The sequence below is a fragment of the Kwoniella shivajii genome, chromosome 7, assembly GCF_035658355.1.
Source record: "Kwoniella shivajii chromosome 7, complete sequence".
Lineage (NCBI taxonomy): Eukaryota > Fungi > Basidiomycota > Tremellomycetes > Tremellales > Cryptococcaceae > Kwoniella > Kwoniella shivajii.
The window spans coordinates 998,429-1,013,745 of record NC_085914.1 but is presented as its reverse complement, the minus strand read 5'-3'; the positions used below and the strand labels follow the sequence as shown (position 1 = coordinate 1,013,745).

General features: G+C 43.1%; 5 protein-coding genes and 1 non-coding gene across 6 annotated transcripts; 2 read left to right on the top strand and 4 right to left on the bottom strand.

Moving 5' to 3' along the window:
* Nucleotides 1–59: 59 nt before the first annotated feature.
* IL334_005498 (uncharacterized protein) lies at nt 60–1,522 on the top strand (the record flags this gene model as incomplete). Its single annotated transcript, XM_062937210.1, has 10 exons — nt 60–163; nt 275–291; nt 356–430; nt 495–526; nt 609–919; nt 991–1,058; nt 1,145–1,159; nt 1,231–1,265; nt 1,329–1,377; nt 1,467–1,522. 10 exons carry the CDS (start codon nt 60–62, stop codon nt 1,520–1,522), a joined length of 762 nt encoding a protein of 253 aa, XP_062793261.1.
* Nucleotides 1,523–2,036: 514 nt separating this feature from the next.
* IL334_005497 lies at nt 2,037–2,151 on the bottom strand. Its single transcript, XR_009999596.1, has one exon. It is a non-coding gene; the product is annotated as a 5S ribosomal RNA (ribosomal RNA).
* A 1,812-nt stretch (nt 2,152–3,963) lies between these two features.
* IL334_005496 (uncharacterized protein) lies at nt 3,964–5,623 on the top strand (the record flags this gene model as incomplete). Its single annotated transcript, XM_062937209.1, has 2 exons — nt 3,964–4,333; nt 4,413–5,623. The coding sequence occupies 2 exons, from the start codon at nt 3,964–3,966 to the stop codon at nt 5,621–5,623; spliced, it is 1,581 nt and encodes a 526-aa protein (XP_062793260.1).
* A 459-nt stretch (nt 5,624–6,082) lies between these two features.
* On the bottom strand, nt 6,083–8,125 carry IL334_005495 (uncharacterized protein; the record flags this gene model as incomplete). Its single annotated transcript, XM_062937208.1, has 1 exon — nt 6,083–8,125. The coding sequence occupies one exon, from the start codon at nt 8,123–8,125 to the stop codon at nt 6,083–6,085; it is 2,043 nt and encodes a 680-aa protein (XP_062793259.1).
* A 1,560-nt stretch (nt 8,126–9,685) lies between these two features.
* Nucleotides 9,686–12,217, bottom strand: IL334_005494 (uncharacterized protein; the record flags this gene model as incomplete). Its single annotated transcript, XM_062937207.1, has 7 exons — nt 9,686–9,818; nt 9,887–10,968; nt 11,034–11,162; nt 11,369–11,501; nt 11,670–11,730; nt 11,849–12,059; nt 12,158–12,217. The coding sequence occupies 7 exons, from the start codon at nt 12,215–12,217 to the stop codon at nt 9,686–9,688; spliced, it is 1,809 nt and encodes a 602-aa protein (XP_062793258.1).
* Nucleotides 12,218–13,533: 1,316 nt separating this feature from the next.
* Nucleotides 13,534–14,678, bottom strand: IL334_005493 (uncharacterized protein; the record flags this gene model as incomplete). Its single annotated transcript, XM_062937206.1, has 5 exons — nt 13,534–13,571; nt 13,632–14,232; nt 14,315–14,343; nt 14,417–14,511; nt 14,587–14,678. 5 exons carry the CDS (start codon nt 14,676–14,678, stop codon nt 13,534–13,536), a joined length of 855 nt encoding a protein of 284 aa, XP_062793257.1.
* Between the last annotated feature and the right edge of the window lie 639 nt (nt 14,679–15,317).

Sequence of the window (15,317 nt, the reverse complement as noted above, 5' to 3'; positions counted from 1 at the left end):
TATTCGACTGACCTAAAAACTCCTCTATCGGTTGTATTAAGAAGAAGGAGAGGTGAAAAATGTTGATCATATCTCTTGTAACCATTTTGGGATTACTTATTCCTGCAGGTCAAGTTTCGGCAGGTGTCTGTTCCACTGATACAGTAACCAGTACCGCTACAAGGTACGTTTCGATGTTTTTTATATCTCGAGCCGCTGCCAAAACGATCAGTAGATCGTGATGTCGGTGGATACTGAAATACGAAGCTAATTCTATTCCTCGTGTTCTTTGCAGCACAACTACCAAGACAGGTAAATCCTCTCAAACTCATTGCCACGCAAAGCGTTGGGGCTGATTGGAACGAATGCAATTTAGCTCCACCAGTCACTTCTCCGTCCCCCTATGATGTCGACTGCACAACTACAGATTACTATTCTACTAGTACCGAGAGTGAGTCAGCCTTTTCTCAAGCAATGACAGCTCCAATGCTAAATCAAGTTTTATCATTACTAAGCCGATACGAGTACTACTACATTCACTGCTCCCGTGAGTGTGCTTGGGACATAGCTCATACTACTTGGTAATGATGTAATGTATGGATCTAATGTAAAGTTGTTGTTTTCACTAGACTACAACTGTTACTCCCACAACTACGACCACATTAGTAGCTCGTGCTGTGACTACGACTACGACCAAGACAGTCACCACTACAACTTGCGGGCCCACTATCTACAGGCGATTTTACACCCACACGCCAGGATTACCATTACCCACTGTAGTATTCGAGGAACCAGCAAAGAGAATCACTAATGCCGAACGATTACGAAGAGGTTTACCGATCCAGAAACCAGCAAAAAAAAGGAGAGATGGTCAACCAGCAGGAGTTAGTTGCACTCCTACCACCACAACTGTTCGGGCTACTACTACGAGTACCATCACGTGAGTTTCACCATTCATGGCAGCGATTTAGAAGACATGTCATTGTCTTACTAATTTGAGTCGCTTTTCAGTACAACTCCGACCGTGTATAGGGGTTACACACCTGTGTGTACTTCCACCTACACCGATGAAGAGATCTGTGAGTACATTCTACCTGAAAAACACCCTTCAAAGGATCGAATTCTCAGGTTATCATTGCTGACCACTACTTTTGTGCTATTGTAGATACTGTTTATACTAGTAAGTGGTTACACTGTTCAGCGACAATACCGTATTTGATGAAACTGATATTTTGTTCTTTCTTCATTTAGCCACAACTGTCTCGACCACTACCACCCCTGTGAAAGTAAGCTCAAGCATTTCGCGCAAGCCTCATTGATGTTGTACTAACTCTCCAATTCGCCAATAGACCGCAAGGATGACTTCGACAATTACCACAACGTCCACTCCCACAAACAGTAGGTATTGATTATAGTTTTTTTCCCTAATATCCTGTCAAAATATGTGCTATCTCGAAGAACTGTCAGTTGACATATTTCCTCTTTAGCCGCCACTATCACTTCAACTTCTACGACATATACCGCTACTTGCTCAAGACACTAGCGCCGTGTATTGATAGCTCTGAACATTATTGCTTGATTTCCTTTTGCTTTTCTACACTCTTCTTGACGTGGACATTCTCAATTTATCTCGTACTGGATTCCTGGTTGATTCAATTTCGGTTACTCTCTTTTCGTGTCTCTTCTACATATCTTTGTATCAAACAGACTACATGACTTATAATTCCCCTGTTCGGTCTTTACCGTCCTCTCGTTTGGTAGAGTGATAAATTCTTACATCTAGATGTGATCACCCTGCGTTTGGTTTTCGTGACATCCTATGAATAATCCTGTTAAACCATATCCAAGATAATCTTGTCCGCCATCGTTGTGCAAAGTCTCACTTAACAATGCGGACTGGTGAGCTCAGGTCACCTGGACACCAAACACCCTTTGGGCCACTTTGGGTGCTGAAATCGAGCGACTGCCAGAACTCTTCTTCACGATGTTGACAGCTCCCCCAGCAAGTTTGGCCACGTCCCTCTTCGCTCAACCCAAAAAGGAAGAGCATTTGCAAAAACTACAACACCCGGGATTCCCAAGTGGTCCCCCACCTTGGTACTAACCGAGCGATACCCAGCTTAGCTGCCCAGATCAGACGGGATGGGGCGTTTTCGAGGTTCTATGGTCGTAGATGACTGAAAGGTGGATGTGCCAATATAATGGTAACGAGATTGAAGTACGAATTTTTCTGCGTGAGCCCTGAGATTAGGGCGAAAATTTGGAAAATACTCAGATTTCCACGAAATTCTCCGACTTGATGGTAACTGAAAAGTGGAGGCATCGCAAAATCCAAGATGAATTTTTGGCGAAATAGTAAGGTAAAGCGATATTGAGGCCAAGGCTACTCTCTCGCTGGAACCGAACGCTAATGCACCTCACGCCATCACGTGTGTGAGCTAATATCAAGGTCATAAGCTGTTACATGCATGACTATATGTAAGATGTGGCGTTTGGCGTTTGCAGGTCACGCTTCGTGTCAATCCAAAGGTGGTTTCAAGGAACAACAATAAGCCTTTGTGGGTGGACCGCTGATCCCGTGTCAGGGTTTTTCAATTGAAGCGACCTGTATTATTCATGTGAATTCGCACGACTGAACATTGCAATTAGGACTGAAATTCCTCAGACCAATTCAGCCTCTTTTGTTGTTTATTGCTCCCGTGTCTTACTACTAGCGACAGCAAACGCGTTGTCCTCAATCCCTCTTCCAATTCTACTCTGTTTCAATCTGGCTGCTTGGCACTGATTCCGGATCTCGGGAATTCAGTTGAATGATAATTTACCTCTTCCACTAATTCACACCCGCTCGTCCCGTTCTACGGAAGAATCAAGATGAACGTAGTACCGATCAATCCTCGATATGAATATCTGAATGGGAGGAAGATGGGCTGTCAACCAATATTGAGAGGTATCAAACCGCAACGCCTAACGAGAGTCTTGGACGACACTCAGGTCTAAGATCAATTCAATAATGAAGTCCGAATGAGAGGATCATGTCGGTACCTCATTGCCGGTAAAACCCTTATGAATTTCGAGGGGTTCCATTCAGATAAGGGAGGAAGACATGGGACACGAGACATATACGAGTAACGATCAGGACTAATTTCACCAAGCCACCACGACGTATCGATGTCACTGATACATCAATCTTTTCCCTTATCCCGAGTCTTTACCCTATTCCCACAACCGAGAGACTCACAGTTACGATGACGAAGATCTTTTTTAAATGTCTAACTTCTAATGTTTTTGATGAATAATCTGTATCAAACTTAAACAACGAAATGATCCTGATGATTCGGTTCATTTAATTCAGTTTCAGTCAAATACCAAAGACTTCTAATCCATCATTCACCTGATAATTGAAAGAAACGCTAAACCAATTGTGTCTACAACATATTCCCAATAACAGTTATTCCGCCCATTCAACCAACTGTTGCCTTCCCCTTCCCCTTCTCCTTCTCTTTCCTTCGCTTTTCTCCCCTACTAATTTTGCGAGACCACTGGTCACTCCGAATCGTTGTCACACAGCCGCCCATAGGAAGAATTACCGTCCATTATATATCGAAAGGAGGCAAAAGATATATATAGTTTGAACTTTCTCTGCACCGGGTTCCTCGTATTAAGGATAACCTTCCGGCAGGCGGGAAGCAATAGACTTTTTTTTTATCGATTTAGATCACCTTCTGAATCCCGGTAAGTCACCTTTCCCGTCTTGAATAGCTCCTGCACAGCCGAATATTCGAATCTGTTCAACATTAGATTCGTCGACAAAATGGCACGATATCAATTGCATTGACGGCGCTGTCCATGTATTCAAATGTCACGAACGCTAATATATCTTCAACCGAAAATAGTATATCTTTCCAAAGCTATCCGACGTTGAGCGCATTATCATCGCCGTCCCACAGAACAACTTGATCTACTAAGGTCGATATAACCTACAAGATGTCCCAACCGACTTCTCCTGTTCTTTTCAACTCTGTTTTCTCGCATGCGGACTACTTCTCAACTGGTGGTGAACGACCTCCAATATTCACATTGAGTCTCACAACGTCTCCTACGTCATCCTCTTCAGCATCGCAGATCCCTTCAACACCAGATAGAGGAAGATCGTCTTCTCCCCTTCCAACAGACGACACTAGGCCACCCGTTGAGCTGCGACTGGGATCGCCTCAAGTTCTCTCTTCTCCAAGATTAAGCGTGAAGAAAGAAAGCAGTGCCGCTCGAAAATCAGTCCAATTCGGAAGTGAGAAGAATTCGGGTTCCGTGAATTGGGCTAGACCACTCAGGGTAGAGAAAGATCCAATTGCTTCAAGTAAGTCCATCATGTTTGCCCCTAAACTCTTATCACATGAATCGCGTATATCAACTAACCCATTTTTTGATCGGATTAGTGCGAATATTCGGTGCATCTCTGCAAAGAAGTAGAAGATTGAATCGATCACCTGCTCCATCTCCATCTTCATCAGATGATGAGCCTTTGACCCCTAGTCCAGTCACTCCTTCGTCAGACGATAACGTTCAAATTCCTCTGAGAGGATGGAGCGTCTTCTCTTCGGCGAAAGGCTTGGGTGTGAGTGGAGTAGCGGAATGGGATACCCCAATCACACAATCAAGGGAATCAGCTCTTGAAACAATTCCTGATTTTACTTTTGAACCACTTGATCTGTGTTCTTCCTCATCGTCGACAACTCCGCCAAAGAGCTCAGTCGGACTACCTAGATCAATATCGAAACCTCTATTGAGACAAACTCCACCAACACAGATCACAATTTCCAATCCTCGCATGTTGGCTACGTCGCAATCCTTAAATTCATTTTCTTCTCCTTCCAATCTTCAAGAACTGAGAAATCTACGACAAGCTGCTACTGTACTTGAAACCGAAGCTAGACGACCCATAAGACCTTTGGCACCTAATTCGTCCAAAGATGTACCAAGAGAACGGAGAATCAAAAGAAAAGCTGTACCTAGTATAGCCGAATCTGATATAATCGATTTATATTCTTCACCTTCTTCCACACTTGCTACTCCAATTTCTTCAACCTATATCTCATCTTCTCCGGATAGTGATATAACGTCTTCCTCGTCCTCCTCTACATCTTCATCATCTAGATCGGATGATGATCCAAGAAGAAGAAATTCCTGCGTTGATCAAATAATAGTACCTAGACAATTACCAGGAATGGGAAATTCGATCTTCAATAGGCAAAGACAGTTATATCAAAATCATTTAGCCACAAGATCAGTTGTTGAAATCTCACCTAGAATGAAATCTACTCCAAATATCTCAATACCACCAAGAATCGCATCATTATCATCATCTTCATCATTAGCATCTTCATCAAGAACTGCTATCGGATCATTAGAAGAAAGTGCGAATATATCATCAGCGTCTTCAATCTCTGAACAACCACTCACACCAACTTCTGCTTTAAGTGCAAGTCAGACTGAGTATTTCTTATCTTCGGTTGAGAGCGCTTTCAAAAAATTGGAATTTGAAAGAGCTGAAATGCACCAAAGTAAAGAAACTCACTCAAAACATAAAAGAGCTTTTTCGAGATTTTTGGGTAAAAAAACACCCACATCCATCGTTACAGGAATATGAGTGAATTAGAAGGATGATATGGTATATGTTTGAGATAGTAGTGGGTACAATGCTACGAATGTGTATATATGTTGTACTACTTTCTATACCAATATTTCGGGTATTTGCGTGACAATGCACCATAATAATCGTATCTGGAAATACAGCCGCTTGTGATGTCTCACGTCCATTGTCCAAAGTCGAAAGTGTATGAGATTAACGAAAGTATCACATCAAGTGTCCCATCCTATATAAGATATTTTAGAAGCAAATCCAGGTATATATAATCGTATATAATCGTTACATGTGATGTACGATAGAAACAGATTGAGCTAAAAACGAATTATGAGAAATAGCAAGGGGTCATATCAAATGTCCAAGAGAAAACTAAACATATTACCTATAACGAGAAACTTCTTTTCCACTAGAATCCTTATACACACCGACTGTATCAATTGATATTACACAGGGTTTTTTATTTCATAAAGCTAGTCCAACTTCAACTTCTTCCCTTAAAGTACTTCTGCTCATTCCAAAACCTACACCCATACCCATACCCATTCCGACCTCAGCTCCCAGCCCCAAACCTAAACCCAAGGCGTTTCCATTTCCATTATCTTCTCCTTCCCCTAAAAGTTCCTCCTTGACTTCTTTTACACCTACTTTACCCTTCATAATGGGTGTCAAGCTGATTATACTAGCTGTACAAAGATCTTCATCGCTCGCTTCGGAAGCTAAACTTATGGAGTCTCGATAAGAGTGGGTTTGACCATGTTCATGAGCGAAAGCAGGGGTAATCTGATCGTGAAGACTGATAGTTGACGCAGAAGAAGCTGATGAAGCTAAAGATGAGGATGAAGTGAAAATACCTGATGAAGGCGAATTGGGATGAGCCTTGGCAGTCGCATAGAAAGGTACTCGGTGGTTGATAATAGGTGCGGATTGAGCTGCTTTTTCATCTGTATGGTTATACTTTGTACCGGTCAAATCGAGAGGTGGTGGAGGTGCTCTTCGGCGTGGTGATAGAGGTGCAGTCATGGATGAATGATCTTGCAAGTCTAAACCTAATCCTAGTCCAGGATTCACATTGTAAACACTCGCTAAGGATTGATCCTTGGTTGGAGTATTGATGGCAGTCGATGCCATACTTGAATCTGAAAGCGAAGCTAGCATTGATCCCAGTGCTTCTTCGACGTCGGGGAAAGAGACTAATGAAGACATGGAGGATGAAGTCGTCATCGATCCTTCGGATGCTGATGATCGGATTGACTCGTGATCATGAGATGACAAAGAAGGTAAAGATGGATATGACATGAATGGCGGAGAAGGAGGGAGCGGATCGGAAGGGGCGTGTTCATGCTCATGTTCATTATCGAATTCGTAATCTTGCTCTTGATCGATGACTTCTCCTTCTTCTTGATAATCTGCTTCTAACCTCTCAAGATCCCTTTGTTGGATGAATTCGGGGAAATACTCCAAGGGAGCATCTGTGTCAGGTAACTCTGCGAGAGGTCCGAACGGAGAAAAATCCAAATTGAGATCGATTGAAGGGGCATCGGAAACCTCCAAAGGGTCTAAAGCGATGGAAACCATTTCTTCCAGTTTGACAGCTTCGTCTAAAGCGGTATTCGTAGGAACGTGACAGGAAGGGTAACTTTGATTCCATGATTCGGTGAATTCTTCTCCCTGGTTTTGAGGAGTAGCAGGAATGATATTCAACATTGGCACATCCGGTCCTGGTAAGGTGTGAACGCTCGAACGACTATCGGAAGCGAAAAGACTATCTCGATTAGGGGCGAAATCGTTCATCATTGGTAATTGTTCAGGCAGGTTACGGGTTAAAGATGAACGTCTTCTCTCGTTCGTAGGCCTATAAGGTGATGGAGGAGGTGGAGCTCGTGATTGGAAAGAGGAAACGTAAGCTGTGGGAGGAGTAGTGACGTGTGAAGATGGCATAGGAGGTGTTTCAAGTGGTACGGTCTTGAGTGGATTTGAAGATACAGTTTGGATGGGTTCTGTTCTAGATCTAACTCTAGCACCGAAGGAAGTCGTACTTGGAGAAGTTGGTCTGGAAGATCTTCGAGGCGAACAAGCCATTCTCGGTTGAGTTGAAAGTGGTGAAGAATCATACGATGCCATTCTTTGATGAGGATGAGAATGACTTGTTGGTGGACTATATGAATCATAAGATGATACAATAACTCTAGGAGCTGGAGGATGATCTCTAACGCGACTTGCATTTTCCATCCTATTGGTGGGACTAGGCATCGAGCCAAAGTTTGCTGAACCTGTAGTGATGATTTGAGGAAGTTTGGTTGGTCCATGAGCAGGAGCAGAAACAGATCGACCAGAACCCGCAAACCTAATACTGGAAACACCTTGACCTTCCGTGTTCATTCTCAAAATTGGTTTAGGTGGTTCTATAGGCTGACTATGTGAGTGAGATACTGCTGATCCTGATCCAGAACCTGATCCAGAACCAGAGCCAGAGCCAGAAGACGATGATTTTTTCTTCCAAAACATGTTGAACCTAGTATCGATCGCGTCTGCAGTTTTAGGTGAATTATGTAAACCAGATTGTCTGTTGTCAGACGAAGAAGTAGAATCGGCTTCGAGAGGAGCAGGTGTTCCTTTCCTCCAAGTATTTTTAGATGATCAATGTCTCAATTGAAAGGGCATAGACGTGTGTGTCAATATAAGTTTGGGATGGTGAAGCTCTGGGCGATCAGTTGCGACGTGAATAATAGCGAGCGTCGTGGTGTTGCGTATGCAAAATGAGCGTGTTGCTATTCGTTGATGAAGGTGCGTCGAGCACTATATGCTTGTTTCGTTAAGGAATCTGTTTAGCGTTGGGTCGATGATATCGTTGACTATATGGATTGAGGGAATTGAAAAAAGAGTGTGTTGTATTGGCTCAATCAATGAACCGATCGTTCGAATCTGTTGACTACAATATGTGTTGATTGAAAAGTGCTTACAAGCCCAGTTTGAAAGGTGTCTCGAAACAAGAAATGGGAAATGAGAAAACGATAAACAAAGAATTAAAAGAGTGTCAAGATGATCTAGAAATCTAGAAAATGAATATATTAAAACCGACTAATTGTGAACACCCGCCTAGTCTATTTCATCAAACACCCAAAAAAAGTGGATTTGGCTTTAAAGCCCTTCTTGACATAAACACCAAGACCTCGTGATCTCAGGTATCTCATTACTCGTAGTAAACAAGCAAGACAAAAATGTGCATGATGTGAGTGACGCACGTTATGTTTTACGAAGTATCTCATATCTCACAGCTGAGCTTAGGGTCTTGCCCAATACATCCGGAAACTTAAAGTCAAAGGGTCCAAATAATAACAAAACCGTTATTTCGGTTCGAAGAAAAAGTCATTCAACAACGCGTACATGTTACGTACGGTATGTTATGAAGAGCCAAGAAGAGGTGTTTGAAAAGGTGGGAAAAGGTGAAAATCACGAAGAAAGTCGCGTTCAAAAGCCCAAAAAGCCACATATCACTTTGGATGGAATTCACATCTCTCTCGTTCGGATATTTATACACGGAATCTCAGGGGTATATTACATACTAGAGTACTACCTACCACTCCCCCTGAATATCTTCCACCTCATCTCATCTCATTCGTGCATTCTTCTGCACAGTCGATGGTCTAGTCATTCGTTCGCAGCCGACTGATGCACTTCGTTACTGCGGTGCGACATTCTACTACAGGCTCGTAGTCGTCAGTCAATCTTTTGGGAAATGTGAAACGCCAGAGATAACGAAAATCTGTTGTTTGACGCCAACAATGTATGATAGAATCTGAGCAGTGACGCGCTAATACACGTCCACAAGGTAGAGGGGTCAAGGTCACCCATACGCACGTAGTCCAGTGACATAACAAGAAATGAAGGAATGCATCTTGAGATGATCTGCTCTATTATATAGAATAATGCTGGGTGCAAACAAAATGATGATACTCTCACAAGGACATACCTCCTCAAAGATGCTACGATGACCCCATCCGGCACCTAGCCCTATTCCCATTACCACCAGGAAGTCTCATCTCCTCCCTTTCATGATTGGTACTGTCATATACCGTATTGATCTTTTGTCGCACCGTCCCCTCTTACACCGCTACTACCGCCCGTGCTATCTTTCTTCTTTCTTGGCTTTTGTCTTCCTTCTCTTTTAGCTACTTGTCTAGCCAATCTCAATCCGCACCTGAAGGAAGACTTTCCGTTAGTAACTGCCTTTATATTTCAAGATATCGCGTCAGAGACGATACTTACGCATTGCACAAGTCTTTTATTCCACTTTCATTTCTTCTCCATTCCGGACTCTCTCTTATACCGCACATAATACAGCATTCCACATTGCCAGGTGGTCTGACTAAGGGACGAGAACTAGCTGATCCATTGCTTCCCCCTCCGTTGCTCAGCGAGTGCACATGGCCATGCCCAGTAGGTATTGGAGGTGGACTAGGTCCTGCCCCAGACGAGAGGTGACTACTCATCGAACTCGATAGGGGAATACCCCCGTGAGGTATTGAGGTCGACGTATGTTCTTCGGCATAATGTTGATGACGTTGAGAATGAGAATGAGGGTAGGGTGTCGTCGATGGTGATGGGGTTGGATAACCCATCTCACGCTGCGTGGGGTTTACCTGATCATACGATGCGATGGGCACTTGATATGTATTTGGGTAAGAAGCTGTAGAATCCCACTCGTTTTCGGAGGGATGGGGAAGGGTGTTTTGATCTGACTGTTGCCATGTTGGGTTGGCGTGCATAACAGGTTGTGGTGCCGGTGGCTGGGAGACTGATTGAGAATGTGGTTGATATCCATCAGACGCGGGTACAGAATTTGAAGAAGAAGAAGCAGGCATATGTGAATTCCAATCGTTTCCCAAAGTTGGACTTGCTAAATGATCTACCCCATTATGGCGAGCAGCTTGTAGTTCGTACATCCTTGTCGTTTGAAAGCAGGCGAAGATCAAACTGCCATAAGGTATGAAAACGCTTGTAACGTGACGATAAACACCTTCAGTCGTTATCGAATGTTGAGCACCATAACGCGTTGTACAATTCGTTCTCAGCTCTCCTGGTCCAGCATTGAGTTGAGATGGATCCATGTCTACTCCTTTCATGAGTTCACAGTATTCCTCGGCGTTGTACTTTCCATCAGGTTCTATCTTAGCTCCGACTGATCGAGCCGGTGGCCATGAAAATATCAGATGAGGTGGAGCAGGTGCTATCGAGGGGTCAAATGAAGGTGTACAGTAGTGTAATTGGAAGACACGTGAAGGCGGGAAATGTGATGGAGGTGCAGGTGGAATCGATTTCGCAATATTGTAATGTAGTGCGTCAATTTGCTACATTCGAGGTTGGGGGGACTGATCAGCTGATGATAAGCTTCATGTGAAAACAGCAGACTCACATCATCGGGCATAACTTTGGTACCGCACCAATTTGTCCATTCTTCATGTGATAGGCTAGGATCATTATTGGCAATTGGGTCTTTGTCCTTGATAGCATGGAAGAAAGCAAGAAGTAATCCATCGGCAACCTGATCATAATCGTCTTAAATAGTCAGCGGCGACTTTTGGTCTTGACTCATAGCTTCATCTGCCGCTTTCCTGATAGCTGATACGGCTCCCATCCATTCCTCGATGGGATAAGACCTGTCTGAGCAAGAGAGCTTGAAGGGCTCCTGATGCCATATTCTAATTGTCTTGGATCTCGCGGGCCGACGCAGTAAGAAGGGTGACTCACCCAGTTCAGGACCAGATCCAGTATTAGGTACTCGTCGTTCTCCGCAAACATATCCGCATCATGAGGAAAATCGTTCTCTTCCGGAGGACATCCTAGGATTGTTCGTATCCGAGAAAGTCTGGCAAATCGCACTCTGTGGAAGGATAACGGGTGTTTGAATTGTATTCATTACCAAGGGAGAAAAGGGGTGAGTAACACGAACGGAGAGTGGTTCGGCAACGAAGAAGATAGGAAGGAAGGTAGGCCAAATCAGTATCAGTAACAACAATGATACTGAAACGTTAACAAAGGGTTTACTCACCTGGTCACACTTCCTTGAAGATCATCCGCACTGATGGCATTAGTGAGATCCCTCCTGGCTTCTGCGATTTAAGAATATAACATTTAGCATCTGCGACCAATCATTAAAACGACTCGTCCCCCGAGGGTATGTGCTTTTTTCCACATACAATGACAGATAAGATGATTTCTTAAACTCACGTTCTCTTTCTGCAGGATGTATGAATTCGATAACGCTCCTACCCATCATACTAAGTTTTTGCTTTGCTAAATGGAATCCTAACATTGGATCCGGATGCACGAATTCCAATTCCAGTCTGCTTCCTGATTGTATTGTACCATCCTGATTTGGTGGGAGGGGTATATATGACGGAGTTACCAATGCCCAATAACATCTAATACCTCCAACTCGCTATTCATTGTATACAAGTGCATCTCAGCAAGTGATGTGATATTTTTGCATGATTGAGTGGCTCGGGCCGTTCGAAAATGAGAATGAGTGGAACTCACTGGTGGTTTCGGTCCCAATGACGAAGAGGAAGAAAAAGATGACTCTGATGATATTGACATCATGAAACTGATGTTCGACGTAAATACACCCCTTGCCTCCGCTCCTAATTCAGCTGATCTGTTCTGTGTTTAGATGCAATCGGTGGGTGGTGTTATGCTGATTATAGGAAAATGTATCGTTACTAATGTTTTGAGAACTGGTCTAAATGAGCAGAACGAGATAATGATAAATAATGATGATGATCTCGATCACTTTTTTTCGATTGAACCTGTTTTCTCTTATAAAGTATGGGATGGGGGCGTACGTGATATGGATGTGATCGAAAACTTATCCCTCTTCTTTCTTCCGGAATTTTACGTTAGTTCTTTGTTCTTTCGCCTTTTATTCCTATATACCCATGTATGTTGGTGATCCAATTATCGTTGTACACGCCGTGCTGTATGTACTGGTCAAGATTACCTGCTTGTGCATGCGTAGAGCTGACAGCGTGGAAGGTCTCCCTTTTCCCTCTTCCTCCCTCTTGACTCGGCGTCGTACACTCTCACGCACAGCATGTACGGATTACCCCTTTCCCCCGGTTAGAAGAACAATAAACCTATTTTATCTCATCCCGACTAAATTTTATTACCCTATTTGTATGATCTCCCGCCTCGGCTCTCTGAAAGCAATTCGTGCACTTTAGCTTGCTTGTTACGTTGCCAAATGATCGTAAATTGCAGCTTGTTTCTTTATCTTAGACTCGATTCCATCATTATACACGTGAACAAGAAGCTTATCTCTGAACGAGTACTAAATGAAAATGCATGACCACGCAACCTGTTCCGATGCCTATCTATTCAATCTTGACAATTACAACCCAACTTTATGTGGTTCCATGAATGCCTTTTTAGAATGACAGAGGTCGAATCTATTATTTCCTCTATTGTATGAGTGAGGTCAGAGATTTGCAGACAGACTTGGTCCGCTCAAGGATGCTCACACTCGCATATAATCACCCATTTTGCACCACACAAATACAGAGGCGTTTTTAAGGGAAACGGATTCAAAGGTGAATCCGAAGAAAAGCCTAAATAACATTCAGTCGGCCGCAAGAGACAACGGACATAAGAGTACTGAAAAGACCGGTAATAATTATGGCGGCCGCTCGTCTACCATCATCTGCACGCAAGGTCATACTTGAGCATTTGCTTCTCTACGAATCTGATGGTAAATGACAGAATAAGTACATGCATAGACATGTGGTACGTAGCGAACATTGATTCATATTGACTTTATATACAACACCTTATTATACTGGTATACGATATTTCACTACTTCAATCCTTGCTTACCAAAGACATGACTTGGACATTCATTGTTCATCGTGTCTGACCTTCTAATAGATGATAGTGACCGTCTCGACGTTGGTATGAGCTGAAGATACAGTACGGTATTCATCAGCTCCATTCACGTGCTGACATGTTGTCGACTTACTGGTAGTCACAGTGAGATGATCAGTGGTGACAGTTGGAGAAGCCTGAGTTACACTAGTATGGGTTAATGTGTCTGTAGTGGTGAATGTGTTTGTTTCTAAAATACGAGAATCGTAATCCCATATTGTATCGGTTACCTTAATGTATTCTCGGTTTGATGCCAAGAAAGTAGGATAAGAGATACTGATTAACCACTTACCAGTAACGTCTTCAGTCAAAGTCAAGAGACAAGTGGTCTCCTCCACATAAACAGTTGGGGTCTGAGTTACGGTAGCTGTATCTGTCTGAGTGATCGTTTCATAGGCGGTCGTACAGCTCGGATCATTCTGTCCTGCTTGTCTCTTCCGACCTGGTTTTCTTATGTATGGTTTGTTTAGCGGTAATCCGTACTTCAATCTGTCAGCATTAGTAACTCTTCTTCCCTTTCCTCCTCTTCTCTCTTGCAAGGTTAGAGTGGCAGTGGGAGTAGGCGTTTGTTCGATAATTGCTTTTTTAGCTATCACGGTTATACCATCCCTGACATAAATAGTCCTGGTGGAAGTAGTCTCCGTAGGAGTGGTACTTGTCTCAGTTGTTGTAATCGTAGATGTAGCGGTTGTAGTCTATATCGAGTCCATTGAAAGTTAAAGTTATCCTCAATATCTGTCTGTGTATGTAGATTGATCACTACATAGAAATGCTTACAGTGTATGTGTCGGTAGAAGAGTGTTCAGCTGAAAGAACGATCAAGTCAATGTCAGTGCATATACATATACAAGAGTGCTCTGTGCGACGAAGAAAGCTTACTGGTAGTCTCAGTGTGAGTGGAAGTTTCAGTACAATAAGCCAAAGTGATAGTAGTAGTCGAAGTGATCATTAAGCTGTCCGTAGTAGTTTCCGTCCTATATTCGTCGCCAAGGTGAGCTGAGGTCAAAGGCGAAAGGGATGAGGAGTGGCGAATTATGATTGATACTCACTGGGTGGTAGTATCGGTATCAGTGATTGTTGGACATTGGGCTTTGATTAATTGACAAGAGATCAAAATCGTGAGCCATATCATGGACCACATTATGAGTCTTGAGTTACGAGATCAGTTAGATTCGCTTGAGGAATAAAGCAGAGATAACGATATACCTTAGATGGTCAAAAGACTTTATTACACCATTAAGTATAAAAGAACCCCTCCTCTCCTATCTGTTCCAGCATGTTCAACATACTAGCTGAATATCTTGGCATCATCTGCAGTTGAGATAAGACCAGATTCAGACATGTACTGAACATTCTGCAATCACAGCTCACATGTCAAAGGGGACAGTGTACACCGGATTGAGTAGATTGACGTTGATGTACTGATTGATGGGAATGAAGTGAGATACATACAGTAACATGAATGAGGATCTACCGTCAAATCTCGGGAGCCGAGTATGGTCGAGCTATTTCCATATCTCAGAATGCAATGAATATCAGTTATTCGACGAGCATTACTCAAGCATGACGATCACAATCACAATCACGAATGATCAGCTGATAGGCTGCTAAACGATACTGGTGGATCTGTATATACATCTCTTCGTTCAATTTCCAGAATCTAGACGGGTGATCGGTCCAAGCTCCATCTTGAATATGCCAAGTCGTCATACCATGTGGTCAAGCCAATCAAGCTATTTTATCAGTGAGACACACATTTTTTCGTTCATCATTTCGAGAT